The sequence below is a fragment of the Pleurodeles waltl genome, chromosome 4_2, assembly GCF_031143425.1.
Source record: "Pleurodeles waltl isolate 20211129_DDA chromosome 4_2, aPleWal1.hap1.20221129, whole genome shotgun sequence".
Lineage (NCBI taxonomy): Eukaryota > Metazoa > Chordata > Amphibia > Caudata > Salamandridae > Pleurodeles > Pleurodeles waltl.
The window spans coordinates 3,212,098-3,233,765 of record NC_090443.1 but is presented as its reverse complement, the minus strand read 5'-3'; the positions used below and the strand labels follow the sequence as shown (position 1 = coordinate 3,233,765).

General features: G+C 43.9%; 1 protein-coding gene across 1 annotated transcript in view; it reads left to right on the top strand.

The window, feature by feature from the left end:
* Positions 1–19,102, top strand: part of PET100 (PET100 cytochrome c oxidase chaperone) — a 43,949-nt gene extending 24,847 nt beyond the window's left edge. The window contains exons 3-4 of the mRNA XM_069230354.1: positions 5,715–5,747; positions 18,581–19,102. Coding sequence (XP_069086455.1) covers positions 5,715–5,747; positions 18,581–18,661 — 114 coding nt within the window. The 3' untranslated portion in view covers positions 18,662–19,102. The remainder of the gene's footprint in view (positions 1–5,714; positions 5,748–18,580) is intronic.
* Positions 19,103–21,668: the final 2,566 nt, after the last annotated feature.

Here is a 21,668-nt window from a genome sequence, read left to right as displayed (position 1 = left end):
TTGAGGTGCACTTGCTGAGCTGTGTCTTGCTCTTTTGGGTCCAGTATTGGCTTGCCATTAGGACTGAGTATTCGAATTGAGCTGCTGTAATGGAACTGTATGTGAGCAGGGTCCCAGTATTGGAAAGGAAGTGGTCTTGCCGGGGTAGAACTGAGGTTCACTGATGGAGCTGTGCCCGAGGGCCTAGTACTGAAACAGTAGAGTATACTGACTTGAAGAACTGAGGTGCTCTGGCATACAGCGTGTGTGGGTTTCTGGCACGGCTGAGGGCTTTGAGTGTGTGAACTGAGGTGCACTGATGGAGCTGCGCCCGGGGTTCCAGTACTTGAACAGCATAGTGTACTAACTGTAAAAACCGAGGTGCTCTGGGAGACGGCCTGTGTGGGGTTCAGGCACGGGCATTGCGGAGGGGCTTGGAGTGTGTGAACTGAGGTGCACTGATGGAGCTGTGAGTGGTATCTCAGTACTGGAGCAGAAGTGGAAACTGTCTCTAAGGATTGTGGAGCCCTGGTAGAGCTGGGTGCCTAGGCTATAAGCAATTACAAGGGATCCTCTGCCCTTGCTCTCAGCACACAGGAAGGCACACTTGGTAAAGAAAATCCAAGCCAAGGAAGGCCTGGAGCTAGGCATCTGAGAAACTGTGCAGAGAGCCCACAAAGACCAAATGTGACCAAGATGGCCTGATTTATAGCCTTGCTTACAGCTAAGCCCAGAGGAAGAATGTTCTGCAAATAAAAAGAGAAGCTTCCCTGGACAGGAGCAGGAAACAAAGTAAAAAAACAAAAAACCTACAGACCAGATAAACAGAACAAAGCGTAATTATACAGTAGTTGGTCCCTGCTACCAAACACAAAAGGAGGGATAAACAGCATGCCTGACCACTTGCAAGCAAGGATTTTTAAATGACACAGAATCTAACAAATGAAATAGCTGGAAGTCCACAGAAGAAGTATACTTAAAAGTATACAAGAGGTCGTACGTTTACGCTCAACCTAAAAAACACCACCTAACTGCCGGTATAATAAAAACCTTGACCATCTATTTGCATGCCATCTCTCCTTATTTCATGAGGAGCCTTCCAAGGAACCACCATGAACATAAGCCGTGCCACTATTGCTACAAGTATATAACTTCTGCACATCATTCCTAAATAATGTTATTAACGGTGCATTTACACCAGCCCTCCAGTTTGACAAAGAGCCCTGCAGATAACAATTAATCTCACACTGAGAAAAGTTTTCTGCAGGAAGTTAACTTTTCCCTATTACTAATAAAATACACTGTTCACAGCACCCTGGCTCCAGTCTTTATATCTCACCAGGAACTGCCCAAGGGGCCTGGAATGCAGCTGTTGTAAAAATGAAATATAGCCAGTTTCTTTCAGTTCATGCAAAGATGTGCTTGGCTGTGTTTCTCTGTTTTGATAGAAAACATCATTAAGTATGGAAATTCAGAATGCGCCCTTCATTTGCAGGCAATTATGAGTTTCCCACTCTAACCTTCTTACAGGAATTAAAACGATAATGCAATGCTTACCAGAAGTGGCAGGGAGTTAAGGGACTTCCGGTAATTTCAACCCCACCTCGTCTTGAGCAGAGAGCAGGAGTCAATGACCTTCACCTGCTCCTGCCCCCATGCTATCAGGGTTTTCCCGGGACTATCGGCCAAGCCTTCAAACTATCTCAGTCAGGGCACGAACACCGTAAAAGGAATTTCAAAGAAAATTATTATAGCCTAAGGATTCATTTTACAGCTGCTTAGCTGTCTGTGGACAAGGTCATTCTGCCGATCGTTTACCCTTCTTCAGTTAGTAAAATGAGGATGATTGAGCTAATCAGCGCATGTTGTTTAGAGCGCCACAGTATGGGTGCTTAAAATGATATGTACTGAATACACATATAATATGTTTTTTTTACAGGGACACCACACTTACAAACTTTCTCTTACCTGTGTGGAGGAAGCACAGAGGGCTCTTTTCAACTCAGTGCATCCAGCATAGCATAGTTACCATACTAGTAACCAACACTGCAGCCTGTTTCTCTTCATGCCTCACAAAAAGGAGAGAGAGCGAGAGAGAGAGAGGAAAAAAAAAAAAAGAAAAAGAAAACGCGAGAGCGCTCCGTCCCTCGTATTGGATCATGTTCTGCACACACAGCAGAGGCCCCTAGTAAGGCCACACCGCTTTTCTAAGCCAATCTAGATAGACACTGCTCCTTCTGTTACAGCAGCGCCCGGATTGTCTGGTGCAGACAACCTCACCACTCATTACTGGGACTGGGGGCTGTGGCTTTGATTCACCCCAGCTACAGTATGCGCAGGTGGAGACTGATGGCCTCTAGTGCTCATGTCGGGTTGGCCAGAGAGAGGCAGCAGTTTTACCCGGCATACGCATTTGGGCCCCAGGTGCGCTGCCTGCTAACCGTGGTGCCTGTCAATAATAAGCCTCACCTCCTTGGACCCGAACTGGCTTCTCCAGGACCCGGTTCAGCCTCAAAACACTAAAATGCAGAATGTAAAACAAGTGCTTTACTCACATTTAATTGGGGGGAACAGAGAGGCCAAAATATGAATGGGGTAATGTCGTAATGGAGGGATGAAAATGCCAGTTTGTCATCACCTGGCGTGTCAAGTAATGTCTTGCCTTCTGGCACCTCAATTTACATGTAGTGTTATTTACATGAAGCCATTGTGGTTTGTTGGATCTTCTCAGGTCCCTTTCTTTTCTTATACATTGGTTTAAAAAATAGAATTTGATTAAAATTAGAAATTATACGTAGGGGGTCTTCTTATGTCCCACAGGTTATGAGTTTGAACCTTGTAGGAGTTGTATATGTTTTCCAGATAGCTTGGCATCACTCTTGCCACGTGCTACCAATTCTTTCCTCCTTTTCTGCTTGTTAGTGGCAAGTGTATTAGCTGTATTGCTACGTGAGGTTTCTTGTTCCTTGTCTTTTGTCATTGATTCCAGCTTAGATTTACAGGACTGATTGTTTTCATGAGTCTCCACAATGCTTCAGATCTTAATACAGAGGATTATTGCTGGGGATTATTATTGTGGTATTATTTCAAGAGGTGAGGAATTTGCAGAAGAATTAGTTACTTAATAGAGAAAATACCCCTTTTTGCAAAATCACCCCCACTTTGTTATGAATTCAGTTGCTTTTTTTAGACTCGGTACACTGCGGCTCTACTGTCTAGTGCCCAGTGTGTGTGCTCTGACCCCTAAAACATGTAGAAAATGGCTAATCCCTGACTGGCATATTTACATTTCCTAAAAGGCAATAGCATATGGTGTAAAAACTGCACCTATGGTTTGGAAAGTTTAATCTCACTTGCAGACTGGAGCACTTACTGTGCCATTAACTAGTGTGACCAGGAAAGAATTGGTGCAAGACTTTCACTGTAGAGTGATTGCTGCAGTTTAAACCTGCATTGTGACACACTAAATTAACAATTTTTGACAGATAAAACTCTCCCTTTAAAAATATTAGTAAGTCACTGCAACATAGATATTGTAGCCCACGAGGTAGGGTGCATGTATTTAGAAGCGGGATATGTAGACAATTACCATTAGCATATTCCTACAGTGACAAGGCCCCAAAAGCTATTTTCACTGTGGAAAGCCTAGCTGTCCTAGGTAGAAAATCATAGTACATATTAAAATAATAATACTAATAATAGAAAAATAATAAAGAGCTATTCTTCACAGACATTATAAAAATCCAATTGACTAAGTCAGGCTTTTAAATAAATATTACGGAAAAGTAACTTTTGAAACACTCACATTTCTGTGCCTGAAGTTCCTGGAAGCTAATTTGCATTAACTTTCCAGCTTCTCCCTGTCTGTACTTGTCCTGAATAAGATGAGAATGAGTTGTGAAATTCCCCCTATAAGTTACTCAGTAGGTCACTGTGATGGACAGGTTGACCTGAATGTGGAAAGATAACTCTTTAATCTCAGCAAAAGGGTGGGCCTGTGCCCTTCCTGTTGACACCACAGTGTTAAATGCTGCATGGCAGGTCTGCCAGAGGCACATGTAAAACGTATGTACCCTTCAAAGGGAACAAACAGGATACCAGGACAGTTCTGGTGCATCACCTCTCTGGTTGCTGAAGGACCCTCCTTTTGTCTTTCCAGACCTCTGTCTCCTGGGTTGTTGCGTGTAAAGGGCATGTTTCAAACTGTATTTTAATGTTAGCTACGGGCAGACATTTGTTATTTACATAGTTCACTTCCATACAAACCCCTATCCTTCAGAGCCCAAGTTTAGATTTTTTGAAGACTTTGGCCATTGTACCTTTTGCCTGACACATTGCATTTTGGGCCTGTTTAGCAGAATGGCAAACAGCAATTATGAAAAAAGTAGGTACACCAGGGCCTGGTAACATTTACTGCAGTGATCAGAAAGGGACTAGGCATGTCTTATGGACTCCCCCACCCACAGAGTGGTGAATCCTACAAAGCTGAAGCCTCAGCCAGCCTTCTTCAGAACACTTTCTGGACATGTGGAAGAACAGAAGAAGGACTATACCTGCTGTTTGAGAGCTGTGAAGAGACGTGAAGGGCTGGTCCTGTTCCCACTTGTACCCAAGTCAAAGTAGTGGACTCCAGGGTTAATTTGAATGACCTGCTGTGTGGCTACAGGGACAAAATAAGCTGCAAGTGGCCTTTTCGCTAAAGTGCCCAGCGGACCACTAGCAAGTGGAACTGGACTTGATCCTACTGTTGTCCTCAACCTGACTTGAGCTGCCTCCCCTGAAGTCTTGGGTGCCATAGCTGTGTAGTCCCATGGTGATTTGGTCACCAGAAGAACATTTGGAAACTTTAGAAAATTTTCTTTCAGACCAAAGATACTTAAAAACATTTTTTTTTTAAACTTTTGACTTCCAGATTTTTACTGGGACCAGTACACTTTGCGTGGCTGACACGGGCTACATTGTGTTCCTCCTGAAATTGTGCCTTGTTCCTGGTCTACTGCAACTATTGACTATCATTGTGTTATGTTTGCAACTTTTAAACTGTTTTGATTTCTCTAAATACTTTACATATTTTCTCCAAGTTAAGCCTGTCTGCTCTGTGCCACAGCTACAAGGGGTTTTCCTCAGGTTTAAATTACTGGAATCTTTGACTTGTACCTAACAGGTTAGTAACTTTATTCATTGTAGTGATCTACCTAAATTATTAATAAACCTTTTCACATTCCCCTTTGGTAATGGTGTTTCTGGTGGATACTGTATATACCTGCAGATTCTTAACGACCTTCCCACCTCCACCCCATTTTGAAGTGTATATGATAAGGCTCAAAGTTAGTTTTTGCACTGCATTTCTCTGCTTCTCTGAATCTTGTCTTCGCCTCTAAGGGTTTTAGAAAAAAGGATGTGAACTGATGTTGAAGTGCCTTGCTGGCTCTGCTCTCCTGTGAAGTGGAGTTGTGGCTGTTCCTTTTGCATACACAGGAGCTCGAAGAAGACTGCAACTTTAGGCTACTCTGATGTGTAGAGTGATGTGTTCCTTTTTATACATGTCCTGAAAAATGAAAGTATTTACTTTAGCGTGATTTGTGACAGGTGTATATGGTTACCCCAGAATTTAACCTGCATGATGAGTCAGAAGTGACAGTATTTATATTGGTCCTTAATGACCCATATCCTTTAATTAAGCAGTCTTAAGTGGAAGCATGAAATTTGTTAAAGTGTTTGTTTTCTTCCCACAGAGGGAGATCTATCCACCAGAGTTCAATGAACAGGTAAGCGGTTAACCGATCCTGTTTGTGAATTAGAACCTCACTCATCTGTGAATGGACAGATGTCTGTTACTCTTTGCCTAGCTCACTGTAGATGGATTCAGAGTGGTGTGGACTGTAACATTTGCTGCAAATGTATCTTTAGTCTTACAGGTTACCAGTTCACAGGATCAAATCTCGGTTTGCCCTCCAAAGACTTTCAGGTTTCCATTTCGAACTTTACGATGACTACCTTTATAACAGTAATTGTCGTAACTGGACCTGTCTTATTGAAGTCACATTTTAACCTCCATTCCCTTGCATGGTTGGATGGGACACAGGATTTGTTTTCCACTGGTGTCTTGTGGTCTGTCGTACTACTGCTCTGCAGACTTGGCCAAGTCCACCCTTTCTGCACTTCACTCTCAGGGTAACAAAGGTGAGTAGTCAAAGGCTTTTCAAGAATGTAGTGTGAGGAGACGGGGGGACTCAGAACTCCGGCAGCCATCAGCAATTTCTATGTCGGGTCTCAGTAGCAAGGGAAGTGTCATATGGTATGAATATGTTTGTGCATTCGCCACACACCCTTTCAGTCTTCTGAAGCCAGGCCTTGAGTCAGTTTCTCAGTGGGGAGGCAGCTTGGCAGTTGCTGGATGTTGTGCTTCCGTGACTCCCACTTTTGATATCTTCTTTGGTGTTGCTTGATCAGGGTCATGGTATTGTTCCTCACTTGGCCAGCTGAGTTATTCAGTGTTGCACTCTGAATTGATGGGTGCCCATTTTGTGCAGCTGACGCCTCTGGGCCGGGGACAGGTGTCATGCGTGGGCAGCTCCTTGGAAGGAATGCACCACATGTTTACAGTAGCAGCACCAGTCCTTCAGGCATGCTGCACGGGTTCTGGACTTCACAGTTTCGTTCCGCAGTTTGCCATATGAACCACATTGTAGAAGACCCAATGACCCCTCAAAATTCAGATCAGTACCAGTGACGCTCCCACTTTTGCCAGTCTGCTTCTTCTGAGTGCTCCACACACCAAGCACCACAGCTGGCCCTCTCTTCCTCATACAGGGCTATTCAATTTCCTTCCCAATGAGAGCAAGCAGGCAGGCTTCGAGGTGCTAGGCAGTCCAGCAAGTTGGCAGACTTCAGATGGTATCCCCTCACCTCTGGGAAACTGGCTATTATGCAGATCCAGTCTCACAGCAGTTCTTTGAGCACACTGCCGAGATTTCCCTTACTTGATTATTAAGAGCTTAGAACTGTAAGAAAGTGGGGTGGTTTGGCCTCCGCAAGTGATCCCTGGCCGTACACCACGCTGAGAGGACCCAGTGCCGGAGCCACAACGGCCTCAGCATAAGGCACCAGCCCCTGAGAGTCATGCTTTTGCCCAATTTGGGGCGCGACTTCACCAGTTGGGGAAGGGGCATGAGCCAGAGGGGAGCTGCCCGAGAGCCTGCAACATCCAGGCCCTGCTTCCTGACGGCGCAGAAAAAAAGAGGAGGCCCATCTCAGGCATGCTGGCCCAAACACCTGGAGGCCGCAAGTAGCAGAGGTTGGAGTGGGGCCGCGTCCACTCGGAATTGAGGCGGCTGTGAAGAGAGACACTCCCACCCTCCCCCCAATAAGATGGCGGTACGCCTGGTCGAGGCACTCTAAACAGCTGGGACCGACCTAGATAGTGGTGCAAAACCGGGAGACGAGACCCTAGGCCCAACGTGAGGAGATCTTTGATCACTACCCAGTTTGGGCGATTTTCAACTTGCAGCCTGTGGACAGTGGGGCGGTATAATAGCTAAACCCGTGGTTCCTGAAGCAATGCTAGATATGGGAGGGCCTGATTGAATCAGCATTCACTATATGGGAGGCATATAAAACTGTCAGGGGCCAGGGGCTCTCCCCCATCTCAGGACTTAAGAGGGACAAAAGGGCCCAGCTGGAGGAGCTTGAGGGAGAAATTCTGGAAAAGAAACAACTCCTTACCACAGAGGTCAGACCGTCAGTGTGACATACTCTAGTCCTGAAATAGCAGGATTATACAGATCTGGCCATCGAGGCCGTCAGGGCAGTGCTGCATGACGTTGGAGGCAAGACGGGTAAGCTCCTGGCTTGGTTAGATAATAGGGATCAGTCCACAAAGTGGGTCCTGGGTTCTCAGACAGAGACGAGGAAATCGGTCGGTGAGGGAGACCGCAAGGATGCACTGCCTATCTTCGGGACATACAACTTCCGCAGTCGTCAGGTGAGGAGCTGGAGTTGCTAGAGGCTGACGTTGATAAGGGGAAAGTGGTGACAGCAGTGGGAGAGCTGCCGCTAGGAAAGGCCACGGGACCAAATGGCCTTCCAGTCGAGCTTTACAAAATGATGCTCTTTAAGCTTGCCCGCATATCCTCACTGTTTACAAATAGAGTAAACTGCAGGGTTCCCTGCGCAGGACCAAAGGATTGCCACCATAGTAGTAATACATAAAGGGGGGAATCCACCAGAGGATAGTGCAATTTATAGACCAATCTCTTTGTTAAATCTGGAAGTCAAGATGTTTGGCAAGGTACTGGATAACGCTGTTCTACAAAGTAATCAGCCACTCGCATATCCACCTGTATCAGTCCGGATTTATGCCCAACCAGAGCACCAGGCTTAACCTTATGCTCCTATATTGTGTTCTCGGTCCAAGGGCTAACCTAAGGGAGAAGGCGCTAATCATGTCCCTTGATGCCAAAATGGCATTTAATATGGTGGAATGGGATTACATATTTGCAGTACTGGCCAAACCGGGCTCCAGCCCCCAGCCCCCAGTTTATGCCATGGGTCTGCCTCCTGTACCCAAGTCGTCAAGTAGCGGGGCCTGGGTCAAGGAGAATGGGGTGTTTTCCAAGGGGTTTAGACTCCAGCGAGGCCGCAGGCAGGGCTGCCCTGGTCCCCAATGATTTTTGATCTGACACTGGAGCCTCTGGTGGCGTGGATATGCCAGGACCTGTTGGTCAGAGTATTGCAATGGAGTGGCACGTGGGAAGATAGAATATCCTTGCACGCGGACAACGTGCTCCTGTACATCGTCGGCCCAGAAATGATGGTAGCCAGATTAATGCAGATCATTACTAACTTTAGCAAATACTTTAGTTATTCTATCAGTTGGCGCAGGTCTATAATTCATCCATTGTGAGTTGAAGTTCTGAGCTTTCACTAGATTGTGAGGTGAAGGTGGTGCGGACAGGAACTCTACACTTTGTAGAACACCCCTATGATGTCCGCATGGTATATTTCATGGCGAATGAGGTAGAAATCCGATCGCTACAATGGGACGGAGGCCCTGCGAGAATTGCATTGCTCAAACTTACTAGAGGTTGGTACGATGGGGTCATTGCTCTACTGGACATTAAGAAATACTACTGGGTGGCACAAATGACTATGATGAATGACTGAGCATATCTGTCGCAGGCAAAACCAGAGCTACAAATGAGCAGATATATAAAGGGTGACTGGGGTACCTAGTGGCTCTATATGGAGTCGTGAGGTGGAATGACTTGCCTGACTCCACCATTGTGGTGATCAAACGTTGGGCAGAAGTTACAGCATATCTGAGATGGAACAACACAGTGATGGAATCAACTCCTGCCTGTCCTAATGCGAGGGTACCAATTAATGCTCTCTAAGACCTATAGGCAGTTGCAACTCTGCCACATGGTCTGGCGGTATTACCAAAGGGCACGGAGCTTTGGGATTCCACCCCGCTGGAAGACAGGATATTGTATGATCCAATGCCCCAGAAGGCTACATTTCTGACATGTAAAAAGATCGCAAATCACACCCCTGGTACCCTGCAACACCTGCAAGGACAATGGTCTTGACGATGGGGATTGGGAGGAGGCCCTCAGGCCCCTGAAGAGGTGGCCATATGATAACAGATTAGTGCAGCTGCAGATCCTCCATCGCTCATACTATTCATGACAGACCCTGGTCAAGATGGGGAGGGCCACCATTGACCTGTGCCAACGGAATTGTGCGCAGACTGGAACCTTCCTTCATATTCTTTGGGACTACCCTATGATAAGGGACTTCTAGTCTAGTGTTGTAGATTGTCTTTTGGAGGTGATACAGAAGGACTATCTCAGCCAAACAATCTGTTCTTAATATCTGGGGGGAAGCGAGGGTCAGCAGGGCACATCGGACTTGGATGAGATTGGGATTTATGATAGCGAAGCGGAATGTAGCGAAAGCTTGGGGTGCCGGGCAGGACCCTGAGCTTGAGGCCTTGAGCGAGATACGGACTGCTGCATGTTGGAAGGGAGGGTGTTGGATCCTCAGTGGAATGCAAGGAACTTATTATATATCGGGGACATGACATGGGTGGGTGCAGGGGACTATGGACAACTATTGAATATAATCAGATGTGTGTGTCAATATTAATGCTAACTGATAGTGCTGTTGTTAAAGAATTTTCAATAAAGAGATACATTTAAAAAATAAAAAAGTCTGGTCAAACTATCACTCTCAAACACTATATACTGCTACCACTGCTTTATGTAGTGCACCCAGGACAGGGACATTTGTACCACTTTGAGGGCACACTTGTTGTGCCACTGCAGGTTATAGGACAGGTCCAGGGCCTCATATAGTCAGGAACAGATCTATTTCTGTGTGCACACATTTGATTAGCATGGTCATAAGGCTACAATAAAAGTCAAGATAGCAGATATACATGCAGTCTGGGACTTTGGGCTGGATGGGCACACGTGTGTACCAAGCAGATGACATTCTCATTCCAACAAGCAAGATACTCTCTATACAAAAAGAAAAGGCTTTTTTTATGGGCTCATTGTTCTGGGAGTAGTAGAGAGCTGTTGGCCTGAACACACTGTTTATTAGTTGCTCACTGTAAACAGTCTAGACACAAAAGCTTTTCTTCTGCAACTGTAACTAGGCAGTTTGAAGTTTGAAAGAAGAAAGTCATTGCCATCATATCTGGATTGCCAGAAGTAGCACTGGCTGGACAGAGCAGAGACACAAGATGTAGGAATGGTGTTGAAGGAAATCTAAACAGAAATGAAATTATGGAGAAAAGTGGCTCAAAGGGGACTAGGTGGAGGTCAGACAGAGACTTAACATAGGTCTGTGAGAAGGGTCTTAATTGGGAATGGGGATGTATCCAGCGGGTTTAGAGGAGAATGATGGTTGAGGGTGATGTTCGACTCTCAAAAATGGGAACTCAAAATCAGTTTTTAAGAATTAAAACAAGCAGTAGAAACCATTAAAAAGTAAAACTTTAAATAAATTGACTTCAAATAAAATGTTTTTTAAATAGGAAATATCAATTTGATCAAATGTATACATTGGTTAAAAATGCGCAGCATTGACCCTGAACCTTCGTTTTGCCTTCTCACATTCTCTGGTGCAGGACTGAAAATGTGCTGATTTTATATTTTATAAGCACTGTGTTGGAAAAGGCCCTCTCAACAGGTCACCCTCAAACCTTTTTCCTTTCTCCTCTACTTTTTGCTGAATGTTTGCTTGTTGGCTTTAGGACTCTGGGCACATTACCACTGCTAACCAGTGCTAAAGTGCATGTGCTCACTCCCCTAACAAATGGCTTGATTGGCCTATACCTGAATGGCATACTTAATTTATATGTAAGTCCCTTGTAGAGTGGTATACCATATGCCAAAGGCCTGTAAATTACATGCTACCAGTGGGTCTGCAGCACTTATTGTGCCACCCACTTAAGTAGCACCTTACAACGTGCCCCAGGCCTGCCGTTGCAGCCTGAAAGCAGTGTCCCACTTCCATGTCGACTTGGCATTTAAAACCCCTTGCCAAGCCTTAAACTCTCTTTTTATTATATACATTTCATCCCTACGGTAGGCCCTAAGTAGCCACAGGGCAGGGTGCTGTATAATTAAAAGGTAGGACATGAACCTGTTAGTTTTACATGTCCTAATACTGAAAAACCACCAAATGTTTTTCCACTATTGAGGCCTACCCGTGCCATAAAGTAACATTGGGGCTTTCTTATTCAAATTAATAAGTTGTAATTCCTAAACCAGAGATGGTAAATTTGTCATGTTTGGTAACTATGAACATGTAATGATAAACCCTCTTTAATGGTAAAGTTGGATTTATCATCACAAGTTTAAAAATGCCACTTTTAAAAGAGTCAAAAAGCTCAAAATGGTCCCCACTGGTGAAGTGTAAGCCTTGACTTCCATGGCAGTAGTCTAAATAAAACCTCCCTAACGAGCTAGGAGCCAAGACAGGGGAATCAGGAAATTCATGGAACTTCAAAGAACCTTTCTGGAAACTTTAATCAACTTCTGGGAGCAGGGCACCAGGGTATGATAAAAGGGCTGTCAGACCTGCTCCTCAGTTCACTGCTGGACCTGCGGAAGGACTCCTGTAGGACTGCCTGCTTCTGTGACCTGCTTTGCACTCAGCCCGACTGCTGCTGTACCTAGAAAGACTGCTTTGCTGCCTGGAACCTGCTTGGAGTTTTCAGAGGCCAGCCCTGCTGTAGTGCCCTGTATCACCACCTGCACCCAGGACTTAAGAAGTGACTCCACAAGCTAGTTTAGCTGGCCTCCTGTTCCGAGCCACAGGGACCTAACAGTCTCCAACCATCTTAAACCTGCACCTGGACCCAGCCTGAGTAAGTCTGGAACCTTCAAGAGGTCTCCATTCATTTTCAGACCCTTAGTTGTGTGGCTAAAGGTGCCCAGATGGCATTTTCTAAAACTGAGGACGTGCTATTTTGAAACTTAAACTTTAAAAATTTGAACTCTGGTTCTGTTAATTGGATTTTGATGGCTTTGGTGTCAAATCATTTATAACATGTTATTTCTATTTTTCTAAATTGGTTTGGGATTTTTATTGTGTTGCTGTTTTTGTACTGCATGAATACTTGACATATTACCTCTAAGTTTAGCCTGAATGCTTTTTGTGCCAAGCTACCCAGGGTTACGTACAGGTTAAATTAGTGACTTTTTGTGGTTTTGCACTACAAAGGATTGTGGCTGTTGCTTGACCAACAACCCAAGTTCTCACACAATGCATAAACTGCTTTAATTACCCTTGCAGCCAGCAACATCCACTTTGTTCAATATATTTGAACTAATACTGATATTTTGATAGGAATTTCCCTTGCTTGGTTTTGGGAGCATCCTCACTTTCCAATGTTACCCTAATGGAAGTCTCTGCTATGCATTTAGATTTTTCTGGCCCTAGCGCTCACAACCATCATGTGCGTTCATTGATGACTGCTTAGTAGAACTGGTGTATGAGATCCAGAGGTCTCCGTATCAAGAGATCTACTTTTCCCAGTTGACTGTGTGTTTTAATCATACAGAGCAGACCTTGTTCCCTGTTCTCAGCACTTGGTGAGTGGCTGACGGACCATGTCCTTCTCAAGTTCTGCTTCTGTTTTGTGTGCTCTAGTCTTTTGGTACATTTGGTGTGTCTGGATAGAACGTGTGTGTGTAATAGGCATTGGCAGTAATTGGCCATGGATAGTGCACAATGTATGAGTGTTAGTTAAATCCATTTTAGATTGCTACAGCACAAATGTTGCGCAAGATGAAGGTTAGAGTATCATTATCAATTGCGAGCATTCCTGAAGCTTTTGTTTGGGTCCTGGCTATGTGGGAGGCTGGAAAAAGGGCTCCATTTAGATGTGCTGAAGTGACCTTTAGCTCTGTCCTATCTTTTGTTCCCTGCTGGAGGACCTTTTCAATATGATGGAAAGTGCGAGGAGTTTAGAGACAACGGTTTCATCTAAGGTATAGGGTTAAACTTTATTTGCGCCTGCCCCCTTAATTCCCAAAGAGGTGCTGCTTCCAAAAGGCTAATGGGTGGCTTGTGTGAAGACTTCTCGCCTCTTTGTGCTCATGCTGTGGGTTTCTTCCAGGATACTCTCACTTCGTGCTGTGTGCCATCTCTTGGAGAAAAATAGTGGGTCTGCTCTAGAAGAAGCTGGATACTCACAGTGAAGGTACTGCCCTTAACGTCTCAAGAACAGCATATGTGGAATACACAAACCATGTCTGAGGAAGGTGTGTCAGAGGAGGACTGAAACTGCTCTAGGACTTCTCACCGACCAGTGTAGGTGACACCCTGTTTGGGTGTTGGGATACTTCAGAGGTCCAGGTCTGGTCAGCCAGCCTAATAGAAATGAGGGGATATCGAATAAAGAAGTCAGCAACCATCTCCTGGAATAAGCTATGGGTTTTGTTCTGAATCCGCCTGGCCTGCTGGGAGAGTTGATGGGGGTATCCTTACAAGAGGTGTCTTCACCAGAGGAAGAAGCCGATCTTCAGCTGCCTTGTGACAATAAGACTCTCACCTGCTGAAGAGATAGCTGACACGCACTAAGAATGTGGCAAGCTCTGCGGTGAGCTGTGTCTCTGATTACCTACATTGGACCTCGGTTTTTGAGGCTACCTTCCTGTCCTGGGAGCATCTGAGTGGTGGCCAGCATTTACCATCGGAGGGACATTGTGAAACTCAACTCCATTGTGGCAGAAAAGGGTCTTCCTGTGTCCAGTGCTGCACAAGAAGTGCAACTATATCCTCTGGTTATGGCTGAGGGCTGAACTCTGCTCAAGAAACTTGTGGTGTCAAAAGGGTATGACGAACCCTTATTTGCAGTAATCACTGCAGTGTGACTAGGCTGATGCTGGTCTCTGTACCATGTGACCTTCGACATCTCTTGCTATGTACCAGAGATTCCCAGGCGCCGGCCCCTGGGATCAACTCTTGATCCCCCTACGAACTTTTGTAAACTTTCTTCAAGATCCGTGGGTGGGCTCTCCATCTTTGTTTGAGTAGAGGGTTTTGCTTTTAGGCCTGAACAAAATTGTGCCCTGCCATGGCTCCAGTGTGTCTCTGGAACAGATGCTCGAGCATGGAGAAAGGTTGGGCTAGTCGTGGAGTTGAATGAGGAGACCTTGTGATTGGGGTAATGTTACAGCTCTTGATATAAAACAGTGGACCTGGCCTCCATCGAGCTGAGTAAGACTGCAGACATTACTCTTAGCTTACGGGACCAAGAAACAGGAAGCTGTTCACTACTCACACTATGAACATACATTTGGTCCAGTTTTCACCAGACAGTAGTTTAGGTTTGTGGTTCCTGTAGAATTGCATTAGTAGACCCTGTGTTCCCTGGTTATATTTCTGTGCCCAAATTGATTATTTGGTGTAGGAAGACACTTTCTTTTTTATAAAGTCGAAACAATTTATAAACGTTTATTTTTTGAGTGAGATTATGTTGATTATTGAGTTCTGACCCTCAAACCCCACACCACCGCCGTGAGTAAGACTTGGACCGCTTGTCTGCTACCGAAAGAATAAAGTGCTAAAATTATATATTTGGTGCTCAGTTAAGGAGCGTCCATAGTAGGACAGGGCCCAGGACATCATTGGTAAGCAGATCAACAACAAAAACCCCAACAGTTGAGGCCCAGCAAGCCCTGTGTGCTCCAGGACACCTGAAACTGCTATGATCATCAACATTTTTGAAAAACACTATTTAAACAGCAGAGAGAAAGACTGCCTTCCAACTCTTCTCCGTCTAGCAAACTCTTCAGGGGGCAAGGAGTGGGGGGCTCTTCAGATATTCTGCACCACTTAAAAATAGGGGAGTATAGTCTCCAATGTCAGTCTGTTGTGGGTCCTCTGTCGCTATCACTCCCTGATTCCTCTTACAAACAATCCATGACTTTTTATTCAAACCATCTCCTTGGCTCCATGGCCCCCCCACCCCCCAAGAGCCACTCCGAGATGCCTTGATTTCAAAGCATGATACCAACAGCCTTTTCTGTGTGCCTCACTGTTTGCAGTCGAGTAACTATATGCACCACCTTCCCTGTTCCTCCTCTCCTGACAGTGTAACTGTGAGCAATTAGATGACATGCACCGAAGTTCAAAATAAGTAAATACAGAGTAAAATAATAATTTTGGATTTTTAACTAGGGAGCGGTTGCGACTGTCCTCAGTGATTTGTCCACCAGTGACATGGCATAGCAGTACATTTTATTAAGTTTAATGATGGTCTCTTTACACATCTTTGATTTTACTTTGAGGTCAGCTTTGATGATTCAGTCTAATGAGCATCACATCTTCATCCCACGCGTTATCCGCCCTTTGAGTTGTACAAGTGAAGTACCAATTAGGAGACACCTTCTGAAAAGAGACCCTTCAGTATGTAGGAGGCATTTCTCTTGCAGACAGAGAAGCGGAAACGGAATTAAAGAAGAGGATCTTATGAGTCAGGATGGTGTTTTCAAGGGTTGTTTTTCTGTGGGAAGGTGCCTGAACAGCTTTTGAAAAGAAGGGCTTATCGTCTCCGATTTTAGGAACAGCGTTAATGCAGCTGTGGGTCGATGGTAAACATAAGGAGCCTTTACAAGTGGTATAATATCTTCTCTAATGCAGAGGCTTCCACTTACACTTTGAGATACTTTAAAAAATGTTTAATAGAAGCATGTAAGGTAGGACATTATACATAGATGTTAGGGTTTAATGAGAGCATACATGTTGCGATAGCATGAGTCTTTGTTCCAGCATATCAATATTAATTCCAATGTTTCCCCCATCTGAATTAAAATGAAACAGATTTATTTTATATATATATATATATTCATTCCATGTTAGGTTACATATTGTGCCCTGCTCATCTTCTGCGACGGACAGATCGTTCTGAGAACAACATTCTTCCACATTCTACAGCCCACAGGACAGTTTTATCCCGGCACAAGCGTACCAGGGATAGGACAGCAGGATTTAGGACATGGCGTAGTTAGCTTTTGGAGTTAGAGTGTTTTTTCTTAACGAACAAATAATTGTTATGTGAATTAAATGCACACACATGATCCCCTCTCAGGGTGACTGGTATGGCTAACATGCATGCTTGAGGTGCTCATTAAGAGGCAGAGCTGTAGTTAATGGCTTTTGGGTACTCATGCACGGCGGCACATACATTTGAAGTTTTATTAAAATGTAGATGAAGACACCTTTGTTAATTCTTTGAAAAGCCTTCTCTCTGGTTCTCACACTTCATCACTAAGCCAGCAGTCTGACTCCGGGTTTATGAGGTTATTCCTGTTACTTTACTTAGATTCATGGTTGAAAGGCCACGTGAGGGGAAGTAAGCTAGGCATGGATTTAATGCTTTGGAAGCTGAAAGGTGAATTCCAAGCTGGGTATTCACTTTCTTAGTGTAGAGTCCATTTCATTTCATTTTGGTCTTTATTGCTTTTATCCCAATCCCTCCCTTCTTGATGACCCTTGTCCCTCGATTGCTCTGGCCAGTAGATCTCCTGTGGATTTCTAGACAGAATTTACCTGACTGTTCCTGACGGAGGGATGTCACAAACGTCTTTGGAGAATCTTTGGATTATTAGCTATTTCCTGTCTCGGTCGCAGAACTTTAGTTGTGGGTTGCAGCAATTGTTCTTGAGCCCAGACATTCCATGTTGAATTCTGTACTTTTCCCCTGTTCCCCTTGTCTTCGGGTAGTGCTCGTACTCTTTCAGAGGGATCTCCAGAGGCTCTTATTCTAAGCCTGGAGATAGGGAGTGAGATGTCTCTAGAGACATAAGAAGCCAGCCTACCTTGTCTAGTGTTCTGTATTGAAAACAAATGTGTATACTACTCCTATACATTCAATACATAAGCACACACAATTCAAGCTCTTTACCAACAAATGCAAAGCACCACACAACACCTACCTGAACAGCAGCATCCAGTTCCACCAACCAATCAACCTGTCACCTGCTCAGTTGAACTCCCACGAGCATATGCGCAGTGCATACACAAAGCAGATCAGGAGGTCCTGCCTTCTCATACATGGCTCCTAAAGCATGGGATGATCTCCCACACCACATTAGAGTCTCCTCATCGCTTCTTGAATTCCACAAGAAGCTGAAGACTTCGGTGTTTAAGTAAGGCCCCAGAGGACTGCCCACCCACCTGCAAAGCGCCAGGATACCTTCACAGGGTGTAAAGGCACTGTAAAAATCCACATAACATAACTTGAGTTTGGTTGAAAGTTAAAAGAAGCACACAACACACACAGAATGGTAAGCATATGAAACATATGGATATTAAACTTACTAAGGGCACAGACATAGAATGAGATACAAGGAATAATTCATACACCATTAATGTGTAGTGCAGGTTATTGCGGAAAAAAGAGAGCAACTCACTTCCTTTCCATAAAAGAGTGTAGGTGTACTTGATTTGGTCGCCACTACTGTACCAGGTGCTAAACTGAGATCAGCCCGGTGTTGCAGATGTGTTCTCTGAAAGTGTATATCTACGTCCAGTAGCTGGAAAACGCTGCACCCTCCAGGAATCATAGGCCCAACCAACGGTTCCTGCAGGGTGCCACCCAAAAAATATCCCTTTCTTTATCAATCGATAATATTCAGGGTTGAGAAAGTATTAGGCTGATTGTGCCAAAATGGCAAAATGTAGTGTTCTGGTTAGGAGGTGACGTACTTCCCTTGTGGACCATTCATATAAGCTTGCTCCGAAACCATGGTATATTCACACGTGCACATGTGGGAGTAATTAGTGTGAATATTGGTTCATATCTTTCTTGTGGCAAAGGATCTGTTTTATGTATGACTGGCACTGGTGTGTAGTGTTTGGTTATTATATATTCTGGTCTGTTTTCTGGGAATAGGATCACATATTCTGTCATTTTTGTACTGTTCTTCCCGGGCAAAATTGCAAACGTTTGAAGAAGATTTGTGAACGATTTTCTAAGATGTCAAAAGTAAATCTGGTGTCCCTCAGTAAGAATAGGAATTGGTGCAAGACATGTCATGAGAGGTTGTGCTGACAGATTTCTTTCTTTTTTTGGCAGCGTAAAGAATTGGAAGCTTTCCAGGAGCGGATGAGACTGAAAAGGGAAGAGCGGTTGTTGAAACAACTGGAGAAGGAATAGTGACATTACGTTTACTTTATGTATTTCTCTTACATAACCAACCAATGAGCGAAATGAGGTTGTGAGATTTGAAGATTTCATTTCTCCCAACCTTGGCACCAGTGTTTCTTTACCTCATGTTTAAATTATTTATAGTGGAAAAGGCAGGCTAAGCAATCTCCATCCAGACTGGGAAGCCGTTTTGATAACGGACATTGTTTGCAGACTTTGTGCAAATTCTTACAATAGAACAACTTATTGGATTACTTTGTAATGGACCCTAATTCAACTCTGCTGAATCCAGATGCATTATCAGAATCGTTTAGACTTTGTCACATTTTTCCAACTATTTTCAGGCTGTTTTTGAAAGGTTACTAACACCTCACTGTTATGAAATGTTCTGTTGTATCTGATGGTCATTTGAATGTTTATGTGACCCCAAAATAAAATTATTTATACATGCTTCTTTGTAATTTTTCATTTTTGAAAATAAATAAAAACATTGAGTCAAGAACATTAATTTGAGGTCAAATTACCCCATGTAGTGGAACATCTGCACAAATATGTTTCAATATGAGACCATTTTAATTTTCGCCTGTATACCGCTTTTGCCTCATTTGTTGAAAGAACAATTGTGGATCATAATACCAAAGCTTACAGTGGCCTTTGGGCCCGCCCCATTGCTTATCATTGGTTGACATTGTTGCCAATCCCATTTGCTTGTTTCCCTTTTAATGGCTATCCTTCCTCTTTTTGTGTTTGTCCATCACCCGAAGCGTAGCTTCTTCACCATCCTTTTGACTGGATGACTTGTATCATTCCACTACCTACATAAAGAAAACTACGCTTTTCTATGGTGACCTGATTTTCAGAATGAAAAACCGGGATGGGCACAGAGATAGAAATAGAACTAAATGTCCTGTTAGGTGTCATGGCATCTTATATACATAGGTATATATTTTTTCAAGGAAGACGCAGCTCTCCTGGGATCCAGTTATATCCAAAATTCCTTTATTCAGCACAAATATCTCACACCAACCTGTTTTAACTACAAGTCTTGTTCACGGTATGTGAGTCCCTCTTTACTGTTCACTTTTATACATATTCCCAGTTTATCCATTAAGTGGCATTCTAGACCGAACTTATCATGGTCATGAAATGATGTGTTTTGCACTGCCTCATATGGTACTTCTTTATGTTAATATATATTTACACTAGTAGTGTTTACTAGTAAACATATATTAACATAAAGAAGTACCATATGAGGCAGTGCAAAACACATCATTTCATGACCATGATAAGTTAGTTCTACAATATGCTGTGCAGTGGCAATATACAGGACATAAAAATGAATGCTAATATCAGTATCAATGCTTGCTTAGTGCATATTCAATCTGTGATTCATTATGTCCCAGTGTTGTTAAGTAACTTGATTGGTACCGCTGCCTTGCCAGAAACTCTACCCATTGTATTAATCTGCATTATGGCTCAGGGATATGCACATCTCTTCCCATACAGATATTGCTGACTCTCTATAGTTGTACTAACATAGCATGATGTATTGTTTATGCTTGACATTTAGTTCACTTAGTGCTAGTACATACAATAGTCTGGCAGCAAACTGAGCCCAGACATGTTAGTATGTATTCCCAGTTCTTGCTCAATGCATGGTTTATAATCAATGTTTTTTAAAATTCTATTTCTTAACTAAAACACCCTTGTAACCTTTTTTTTTTTGTGTGTGAATTTCTATGTTTTTTTTTTGAAGTAAAGCAATTTCTATTCCTATACGTTAATCCAAGCGCAGCCACACAGGGGGGCTGGCTGCAGGGGTTGGCTTGCGGCCAGACCCCTGCTGCCAACCACGAAACCCGTGCCGCACATGGCCAAAGGCCATGCGCATCGGGAGTTGGACGCGGCTTGTCTCTCTGGGTGTGAGAATAGATGTGAGAGGGTGTATCTGGGAGTGAGAGTGGCTGTGAGAATGTCTGTGTGAGTGTGAGAGTGGGTGCGTCAGTGTCTTAGTGGGTCTGTGAGTGGGTGCCTGAGGGTTTCAGTGGATCTGTGAGTGGGTCTATGAGAGTCTGAGTGGGTCTGTGAGTGGGCACGTAAGTGGGTCTGTGAGTGGGTGTACGAGGGTCTCAGTGGGTGTGTGAGTTGGAGGAAGAGATTGAAAGAGAAATTAAGAGAGTAAGAGTGAGAGAGACAGTTTTTTAGATCTTGATGAATTATATACTTGGAATGAGATATTTCTAGACAAATTGAAAAGAAAAATGTATTTGTCAATTAAAAAGAGTAAGATCACCTTTCAGTACGAACTTTAAACTTTTGAAGTTTAAAAGAAATTAAAGAAGGAAAATGCCCACGTACACACCTGAAGTAGAACCTTAAGCTTCTCTCTGGGGCCCCAACACCAGAGCTAAGGGGTCAAGGTGTCCCTACCCTGGCCCGTTTTACTTTTTAAAATATTTTTTTCAGGGAGAGTCCCAACACAGCTGCCAACACTTCCTTGTTGAAGTGTTGGCAGCCAGTCAGGTCTCAGCATAAGAGCAGGAGGGTTTGCTGAGCCTTCGCTTCCCTATACAGATATAGTTTTGTTTTTAATTTTATTACTCAAAAAATACTAAACGGTTTTAATGCAAATAATGGACCAAGAGCTACCTTTCTACCAAATTTGATGTAATTCCATCCAGCGGTTGGGACGCTATTCCTATTAAAAATCCCTATGGAGAAAGCGTGGAGAAAAAAGTGTTTTGGGACCCCGCTTTTTCTCGCCCCCGCTTGACGATTACCTCAAAACGTTCCAGACTGATGCTGAAGTGAGCATCGTATTTTCCTTGAAAAATTCGTAAACATTCATCAGACGGCACCAAAGTTATTAGCAAAACATAAAACATTTTTTCTATAGAAACTAGAGTCGTGTGACTCTCATGATTCCACGAAACTGCTGGACTCAGGGCGGAAGCACCACAGCTTATAGGTGACTGAGTCTCTCCTACATCGGTTTGGCAACTGTCGGCCAAACCCA